Below are 10,007 nucleotides of genomic sequence, written 5' to 3'. Positions count from 1 at the left end.
TGAAGTGGCTGGATAGCTCAGTTGGCAGAGCATCTGGCTCCCATATAGGAGACCAGATCCCCCAGAGGGCAAACTTTAACATCTTCCAGTTGGGTCCTTAGGCAAGACCCTTAAAGCTGCTGCCTAACCACTGTAAGTCACTTTGGATAAAAGCGTCTGGTAAATGACTGTAATGTAATAATTTCCCATTTAATTTGTTTGACCACAGAACAGTTTTCTAATTTTTTTCTTGGTTACTTTTAAGTACTCTTCTGCCCAGAAAGGTGAGCCATGGCTTCTTTGACGGAGCTTTAACCTGCTTTGTAGCCAGCTGTGCTCACAGACAACAATTTGTGGAAGTAATATCATAGCAAAAGTGAGTCTCTGCAGTAATCTTCGTAACAGAACAAGTCTATACATCTGGAGGTCACAGGCTTACAAAAATGTCTCCAGATTCTCAGAATATTTTAATGATATCATGCATTGCAAATATTTCAGTACTGAAAATACTCCCGCCTCAGTATTTATAGAAAAAAAATCCAAAATGTCATAATTTGTCTATGAAATGTTATAAAGATTTCTGTACCTCTGTCCATCATGTACTTCTGAGAGACTCTACCTCCCTAAGGTGCTCTTTTTTTCACTGAGCCATATTATTGACCTGTTACTACAAAACTTTAACTGCAACACGGTCCCACCAGCTTTTTGTTTCTAGTAATGCTTATGTTTTCAGCCTTTTGTTTGCTGAAGACTCGTTGCTACCATCAAATTTAAGATGAACTGATACTTTACGTGAAATGGTAAAATGCCTCACTTTTTTTTTTTTTTGTTTACAAGTTCTTAAATTTTTCATGAATTAAAATTAAAGAGACAAAAAAGAACAGTATGCTGTATGGAGATGTGCTGCTGCTCTCTGAGTGTAGCTGCGGGTTTCTCTGGCTTCCTCTCACAGTCCAGACACATGCATGTTAGGTTAGATTCTAAATGGACCCCAGGAGTGAGTGTGAGCGTGAATGATTTGTCTTGTTAATCTCTGCATTGGCCCAAACATGGACTAGTGAACTGTACAGGCTGTACCTCACCACTTGATGGCAACTGGGACAGGGTCCAGCCCCAGCGACCCTGAACAGGACAAACAGGCTATGAAACCTGGATGACATACTAGGATGCATTTCATGGAACTCATAGGGGGCTCTTCAAATCTTTCAGGGACTTTAATTTTTGTTCATACCTACAAGATTATGTAGCCCGGATACAATAATCTTGTATTTGGTGTAAATAATAGTAAAAAGTTTAAAAGAAATGTTGTAAAAGTGACGGAGTCATATTTAAAGTTCATGTAATGTTATGTGTAGTTCATATAAAATATGTTCAAGGTTAAAATCAGCACTAATAGCTCATTCTGTTTATAACAGAGCCATGTGTGACCACAATCTAACTTGTTTGTTTTGAGACTGGATGTTTTTCCATCTTTGAAATATGATTGGTTATCAGTGAGCTGTCAGACCAATGCAACTGTGTGAGGGGCGGGATTAGACAGCATGATTATGTGCACTGTAGTGGGACAGCACGTGAAGCAGACGTAGCGTGCATTAGGAAGATAGCAGAGAAACATGTTCAAGCCTGATCGCGGTGGATGCCGAGTTTGCCGTTTGGTGTAGGACATTGTAACTCTGGCAGGTAAATGCTGTCTCTTTGTTTTACTTGAAGTTGGGCCAGAACGGGACAAAAATTGTAAAACAATGTGTGTATGCTAATCGCGATTAGCCTATTAGCTTGTTAGCACATAATACCACATTATGCTCTATTGTTGGTGCATTTCTGTGAGCTACTTTGACAGTTTGATGAACTCGGATAAAACAATATGAGACTCTTAGACAAGCAGATTGATTAAGAGAGTGTTTGCATGCCCACAAAGGGAGAGGCCTAGGAGACTTTCCTTGGACTTTGTGTGGAGCATCAGGATCCGGGTTCCGGCTGGACAGCGCATGCCACGTGGAGGGCCGCAGCGACAGACGTCTATCCGCAGCATACCATTCTGCCTACCGTTTTCCATCCCTCAACATGCAGTTACAACTCCTCCTGGTTCAACAGACTGATAAGCCAAGGTTGTGAGTAACAAAACTAATCGTACTGGCCATTTTTTTTTTTGGCTTGTTTGCAAGTGAAAGGGTCATCCAGTTTCAGACCACACCGTTCCCAAGCTTCGATTCAGGCCTGCAACTTTTGGTTTATTTTGAGGACTGAATTAAAACAGCCCCAAAGGGGTGCTGTTTGTTCGTTGGTGTGTTTGCAAGAGTCAGACTGAGTAAACACAAAGTGTTTGGATATTGTGTTTAAATTTCTGTTTAACTTTATATGAGTGTAAAGAACGCCTGAATATAACTTTATTTTACTAAAACACTTGCTTACACTCTGCCAGTGAGTCTTTTATATTATATTTCATACTTAAGTACCTGACCTATTTTGAATGTTTACATTTATTAGTTTTAGGTTATTTGGAGGCACCGGAATTATTTGGGATTAAAACAGGTAAATATTAAAAAAAAGCCCAGGGCCCCGCCCATAGTATCATAATATTAGTAAAATTTCAGAGTTACATGGGACGGGTGCTACATAAAATGGAGGCACTGCTGGGATCTTTGGAATAAATTCCTTTGAATGTATGTTGAATCGTCGGTAATTGCATGTTGCAACTTAAGGAAACGATGGCAAACACAAGTAGTCCTATACATCTGGAATTGAAAAACTGGTGCAGGGGTGAGGGACTAGATGTAACCCATGCCCTCATGGTTCACAGGGTTCCTGAAGATACAGATGTATCTGATATTGAGACCGTGCTGGAAACCGTAAAATCCTTAGGCAAAGTTAGAGTAAGAGGGAAAATGTTTGATGCCACAAACGAAACTGTGAAAGTTTTGTGTGAATGTCGTGAAGTTGTAGATCACTCCAGAGTTCCACCTGAAATTCCATCACTAACAGAAGGTGAAATTTGGGGAATCATTGTAGCTCAGCCAGACGAAGCTAGTTCAGATGGGTTTGCACAGAAATTAGCCCAATTTCTTCAAGAGGAAGGAAAAACAGTTGATGATGTCCACCAAATGTGGAATCCCGGAACTTCCTGGAATAACAACCCAGAATCTATCATACGAGCAGTAGGTGATGTGCTGCACAAGGCAGCAAAACCTACAGAGAGTCATAACTATCGCCGATTAAGGACCTTCTCAGGTGTTAATCCAACCCCACAGGGAGAAGAGTGTTTAGACAGCTGGCTTGAACAAGCTAAGTTCATGACAGAGGAGTACGAGTGCTCAGAAAAGGAAAAGAGACGCAGGTTAATTGAGAGCCTCAAAGGTCCTGCTTTAGAGATTATTCAAGCAGTCCGCTTGTCCAACCCCAATGCCAGTCATATAGAATATATACAGGCAATAGAAAGCACCTTTGGCACCGCAGAGTCAGGAGAAGATCTATATCTGCATTTCAGATCCCTTCATCAGAGATCTGGCGAGCGGTTGTCTGATTTTCTGCGAAAGATCCCTTTCCAAAGTAATTCAGAGAGGTGGTCTACCAGTGAGCGAAGCTAACAAAGTCAGGCTAGAACAGCTTATTAAAGGTGCCACTGAGTCAGATATTATGTTACTTCAGCTTAACTTGAGAGAGAGGAGAAGCAATCCTCCCTCATTTCTAGCTTTACTGAAAGAGATTCGTGAGGAAGAAGAGCATGAAGCGGCTAGGCAAAATCTTAGGAAGCCGGCGCGGCGTCAGTATGTCAATGCTGTCCAAGTAGACAGAGAAACTGAGATAGACCCATGTTTGCACACTACCCTTAAAGCTGAGGCCCAAGGTTTACGAGCAAAACCAGGTGATCAGACAAGTCCACCCCAGTCCCCAAGAACAGAGTGCCATACAGCAAAGTCCAAGGAAAGAAAAAACAACAAAAATGAACCTAGCCAAGAAATGCGATCACTAAGAAAGGAAGTGGATGCTCTTAAAGAGCAGATCAGTGTTATGACTGTGAAGTCAAAGCCAAGTCAGAGAGATGCAACTGGCTACCGTAGAAACAGTACTGCACAAGACCATAAACCTGGTCAAACCAAATATCATTACACAGATGAGCCTGGTGAGTTCTTCTGCTATAAGTGTGGTGAAAATGGGCACATTGCCACCAAATGCACAGCACCTGAAAATGCACAAAAGGTTATCAAAAAGCTTATACGCCAAGTTCGTGGAACAACAGCTGGACAAAAAGATAGCAGTAAGCGTCCAGAGGACGTCATTGCCAAAGTAAACAAAATGGAGACTTCTAAATCCAACGCTGACTTACCTCAAGGCCTTGTAGGTCCTTCTTCAGTTGTTAAAGTTAGGGTAAATGAACTGGATTGTGATGCCCTCATTGACTCTGGATCTACGGTAACTATCATTTTTGAGGACTGGTACAACAGACACCTGTCTCATGTTCCCATACACCCTATTACTCGTCTAGCCATTTGGGGTCTAGCTGACTCCGAATATCCTTATAGGGGTTATGTGGTGATTGACATGGAGTTCCCAGAGGAAATGGCGGGAGTGAAAGGACCCGTCACTGTGCTAGCTCTTGTATGTCCCGAGCCCCAACATTGTCAGCAGGTACCTGTTATTGTTGGGACAAATGCATTCTTATTCCGCAGATTGTGGGAACTTTCAAAAGAGGGAGGTAGCCAACACAAAGTGCACTCAATGAGGATACAGGCAGTGTATGAACAGTTGCAGTCACAGGCGCAGACCCACCAATCTGACACAGAGGATAAAGCACGTGGGCAAGTTAAATGGCAAGGCCCTGGTCCACTGTGCATTGCAGCAGGAGAGAGGTGCTACGCCACCTGTAAAATAGAGAAAGAGTCATACACACACCGAGACATTGTGCTGGTTGAAGCAGCAAGCACACAGCAGCTTCCTGCTGGTGTATTTGTACAACCAGGAGTAATGCCTAATGCTGACATAGACACCAACAGTTTTGTAGTGTTGTTGCACAATGAGTCTCAAAAACCTACTACTATTCAGGCTGGAACAGTTGTAGCAGAGTTGTATACAGTAGATACTGTTGTGTTGCCCCCACGTTCTGACTCAGCCACAGAAAGTCTTGACCCAGAGCTGTTTGACTTCGGAGATTCACCAGTTCCTGAGCACTGGAAACAACGTCTACGAGATCATTTAGCAAAAAGACGAGAGGTTTTCTCGTTGGATGAATGGGATGTGGGGCTGGCAACTGGGGTAGAACACCGGATACGACTGAGTGACCCAACTCCTTTTAGAGAGAGATCTCGACGACTAGCACCAGCCGATATTGATGATGTGAGACGTCACTTGCAGCAACTGATGGCCACAGGTATTGTGAAGGAGTCCAGAAGCCCATATGCTTCCCCCATTGTAGTAGTTCGGAAGAAAAACGGGTCCATCAGGATCTGTATCGATTATCGAACCCTGAACAGCCGAACTATACCGGATCAATATACCATGCCTCGTATTGACGATGCTCTGGACTGTCTTACAGGCAGCTGTTGGTTTTCGGTGCTCGACCTTCGAAGCGGTTACTATCAGATTGCCATGGCTGAAGAAGACAAAGAAAAAACAGCCTTTATATGCCCCCTCGGGTTTTACCAGTTTGAACGAATGCCCCAGGGAATCACGGGAGCTCCTGCCACGTTTCAGCGGCTTATGGAGAAAGCCGTTGGAGACATGCACCTTCTCCAGGTTCTGGTGTACCTGGACGATATCATTGTTTTCGGGAAAACTCTTGAAGAGCACGAGCAACGTCTCTTGAAGGTTCTTGATCGTCTACAAGAAGCTGGCCTCAAGGTGTCTATTGACAAATGCCAGTTTTGCCAACCCCGAGTCAAGTATGTTGGACATATTGTCTCAGAGGCTGGTATTGCCACAGATCCAGAGAAAGTAAAAGTGGTGAAAGACTGGCCAGAACCCAAAGACCTCAAGTCTTTGAAGTCATTTCTGGGTTTCTGTGGCTATTACCGGCGGTTCATTGCCAATTACTCTAGCATTGTTCGTCCACTGACTGAGCTCACTAAAGGCTACCCCCCAACTCAAAAGGGTAGGAAAGCCCAAATAGCTGGCTCTGACAAGCTGTATCTCAAACCTACAGAACCATTTGGTGAAAGGTGGGACGAGTCCTGTCGGGAAGCTTTCAGAAAAATCGTTGAGTGTCTCATAAATGCCCCTGTGTTAGCATTTGCTGACCCATCTAAGCCCTACATATTGCATGTTGATGCCAGCATGAGCGGGTTAGGTGCAGTTCTAAATCAGGAGCACCCGGAAGGACTCAGGCCTAGGACTCAAGCTTAGTAACTCTGAACAGCGTTACCCTGTCCACCAGCTGGAATTTTTAGCTTTGAAATGGGCAGTGGTTGACAAATTCCACGACTACCTGTACGGAGCTAAGTTTACTGTAAGGACAGACAACAACCCCCTTACGTATGTCCTCACAACCGCCCGACTAAATGCTACAGGACATCGTTGGTTAGCTACTCTTGCTACTTACGACTTTAGCCTTCAGTATAGGCCTGGTCGTCACAATGTAGATGCTGATCTGCTTTCACGACAGTATGCCATTGAGGAAACTGATGAATGGGCAAATATTCCATCATCAGGCATCAAGGCGATCTGCAGAAGGGCATGTGCTCTTGAAATAGCTAACACTCCTCCTCGTTTCGCTGACCAGCTTGGGGTCCCTGCCTCAGCAATCCCCGAAGCCTATGCGTGTCCCGTGAATTTGAACTTGAGCAATATTGATCAGTTAAGCCCACAAGAGATAAAAGTGGCTCAAGAACTTGATCCTGTCATTGGTCCTGTGAAAGCAGCTCTTGAAAAAGGCCAGGTACCAGTGCACTCCAGACATGACTCACCGGATGTTGCTCTTCTCTGCAGGGAAAGCACAAAGTTGGAGATTAAAGATGAAATACTTTTCAGAACCAAGAACAAACAGCAAGGCCAAGAAATCAAACAACTAGTGTTGCCTGAGCGATATCGAGCTGTAGCTTTGAAGTTCTTACATGATGAGTGTGGCCATTTAGGGATTGATAAAACCTGTGAGTTACTCAAAGACAGATTCTTTTGGCCACGTATGTCAACTGATGTGGAGCAATACATAAAAACCTGTGGAAGATGTGTTGCCAGAAAGACACTCCCGCAGCGTGCCGCTCCTTTGAACCAGATTACGAGCAGCGGTCCTTTAGATCTAGTCTGCATCGACTTTCTGCAGATTGAGCCTGATAGTAAGGGGCTAGCTAATGTCTTAGTAGTGACTGACCATTTCACACGGTATGCGCAGGCTTTTCCTACCAAGGATCAAAAAGCAGTTACTGTAGCAAAAGTGTTGTGGGAAAAATACTTTGTACATTATGGTTTCCCAGCCAGAATCCATTCAGATCAAGGCAGAGACTTTGAGCGCCGTTTAATAAAAGAACTTCTTTCAATGCTCGGGATTAGAAAATCCCACACCTCTCCTTATCATCCCCAGGGTGATGCGCAGCCTGAGCGATTCAACAGAACACTTCTGTCTATGCTTGGTACTTTGGAGGCGTCCCGAAAACAGAACTGGAGCCAACATATCAGTCAGCTGGTGCATGCATACAACTGCACTAAGAATGATGCTACAGGTTTCTCTCCATATTGTTTAATGTTCGGACGAGAGGCCAGATTGCCAGTCGACATCTGTTTTGGTACTACTTTCAATAAGGAGACACAGTCGTCTCATATTCAGTATGTGGAAAAGGTGAAACAAGATCTTCAAAAAGCCTATAAGCTTGCATCAGAAGCAGCCACAAAAAATCACCTGAGGAATAAAACTCTGTACAATCATCGTGTTAGAGATCAACCACTGGCTGAAGGGGACAGAGTGTTACTGAGAAACGTTGGTCTTACAGGAAAGCACAAGCTTCAAGATCGCTGGAGGTCCACTCCTTACGTTGTCATTAAGAAGTTGCCCAACTTACCGGTATATCGGGTGAAACCTGAACATGGCCCTGAAGTTGTTAAAACTCTTCATCGTGACCATCTGTTACCTATTGGTTATCTGGTCCGATTGCCTGCGTGGTCTCAGAACACAGAAAAAGTCCCAAAGCCACGAGTCACACGGCTGCAGCAAGCACAAAAGCGACAAAGAAAAGTGCGTCACCCATCATCTCCTGATTTAATGACAGATAGCATGTCAGGGTCAGAAAGTGAGGATCCATGTGGGATCCGGAGTTTTGATATGGATGAAGTGAAGAAGCATCTTTCTGTTCCCAACCATGCAATAGACAATAATGAGAGCTCAGGTGAAGCAAACTCGGGATTGTCTGTCGATGAGCAGAGTGAAGGAGACGATGCAACACCTGAAAATAAGTTGTCTGACTCTGATTCTCCAGAGTCTGTGGGTGATGAAAGTCTGACCCGAGACACTGAAACTGACATTGAGCCAGAGAGACCCTCTCCCTCGAGATCTGCAAAGACAAAAGGTCTCCCAAAAATCAGAAAGTCACAGCGAGACATTAAACCAGTCATTCGCTTGACTTATGATGAACCTGGACACCCTACTGAGGAACCAGTGACTATTGTGCATCATGGAATGGTTATCCAGGTGAACCTCAGTTCCAAACGAAAATATAGTGACACAGCAGGTTATACACCTAAACAGTCTAACAGAGAGAGAAAGTATGTAATGACCCCAGACAAAAGAGCATGGGTTAGATGAGGACATCTACCTTTTAAGAAAGGGGAGGATGTAGCCCGGATACAATAATCTTGTATTTGGTGTAAATAATAGTAAAAAGTTTAAAAGAAATGTTGTAAAAGTGACGGAGTCATATTTAAAGTTCATGTAATGTTATGTGTAGTTCATATAAAATATGTTCAAGGTTAAAATCAGCACTAATAGCTCATTCTGTTTATAACAGAGCCATGTGTGACCACAATCTAACTTGTTTGTTTTGAGACTGGATGTTTTTCCATCTTTGAAATATGATTGGTTATCAGTGAGCTGTCAGACCAATGCAACTGTGTGAGGGGCGGGATTAGACAGCATGATTATGTGCACTGTAGTGGGACAGCACGTGAAGCAGACGTAGCGTGCATTAGGAAGATAGCAGAGAAACATGTTCAAGCCTGATCGCGGTGGATGCCGAGTTTGCCGTTTGGTGTAGGACATTGTAACTCTGGCAGGTAAATGCTGTCTCTTTGTTTTACTTGAAGTTGGGCCAGAACGGGACAAAAATTGTAAAACAATGTGTGTATGCTAATCGCGATTAGCCTATTAGCTTGTTAGCACATAATACCACATTATGCTCTATTGTTGGTGCATTTCTGTGAGCTACTTTGACAGTTTGATGAACTTGGATAAAACAATATGAGACTCTTAGACAAGCAGATTGATTAAGAGAGTGTTTGCATGCCCACAAAGGGAGAGGCCTAGGAGACTTTCCTTGGACTTTGTGTGGAGCATCAGGATCCGGGTTCCGGCTGGACAGCGCATGCCACGTGGAGGGCCGCAGCGACAGACGTCTATCCGCAGCATACCATTCTGCCTACCGTTTTCCATCCCTCAACATGCAGTTACAACTCCTCCTGGTTCAACAGACTGATAAGCCAAGGTTGTGAGTAACAAAACTAATCGTACTGGCCATTTTTTTTTTGGCTTGTTTGCAAGTGAAAGGGTCATCCAGTTTCAGACCACACCGTTCCCAAGCTTCGATTCAGGCCTGCAACTTTTGGTTTATTTTGAGGACTGAATTAAAACAGCCCCAAAGGGGTGCTGTTTGTTCGTTGGTGTGTTTGCAAGAGTCAGACTGAGTAAACACAAAGTGTTTGGATATTGTGTTTAAATTTCTGTTTAACTTTATATGAGTGTAAAGAACGCCTGAATATAACTTTATTTTACTAAAACACTTGCTTACACTCTGCCAGTGAGTCTTTTATATTATATTTCATACTTAAGTACCTGACCTATTTTGAATGTTTACATTTATTAGTTTTAGGTTATTTGGAGGCACCGGAATTAT

The 10,007-nt window shown here is 43.5% G+C and overlaps 2 protein-coding genes across 2 annotated transcripts; both read left to right on the top strand.

Annotated features, from left to right (window-relative positions):
• The first annotated feature begins 2,687 nt into the window (after nt 1-2,687).
• Nucleotides 2,688-3,563, top strand: LOC121651387 (paraneoplastic antigen Ma1 homolog). Its single transcript, XM_042003594.1, has one exon. It carries the CDS (start codon nt 2,688-2,690, stop codon nt 3,561-3,563), a length of 876 nt encoding a protein of 291 aa, XP_041859528.1.
• Nucleotides 3,564-7,426: 3,863 nt separating this feature from the next.
• On the top strand, nt 7,427-9,500 carry LOC121645812. The gene is made up of 2 exons (XM_041994528.1): nt 7,427-9,171; nt 9,410-9,500. The coding sequence occupies exon 1, from the start codon at nt 7,445-7,447 to the stop codon at nt 8,702-8,704; it is 1,260 nt and encodes a 419-aa protein (XP_041850462.1). The 5' UTR covers nt 7,427-7,444; the 3' UTR covers nt 8,705-9,171; nt 9,410-9,500.
• Nucleotides 9,501-10,007: the final 507 nt, after the last annotated feature.

Source organism: Melanotaenia boesemani, chromosome 1 (genome assembly GCF_017639745.1).
Source record: "Melanotaenia boesemani isolate fMelBoe1 chromosome 1, fMelBoe1.pri, whole genome shotgun sequence".
NCBI lineage: Eukaryota > Metazoa > Chordata > Actinopteri > Atheriniformes > Melanotaeniidae > Melanotaenia > Melanotaenia boesemani.
The sequence above is the reverse complement of the archived record's forward strand: the minus strand, read 5'-3'. Positions and strand labels throughout refer to the sequence as shown.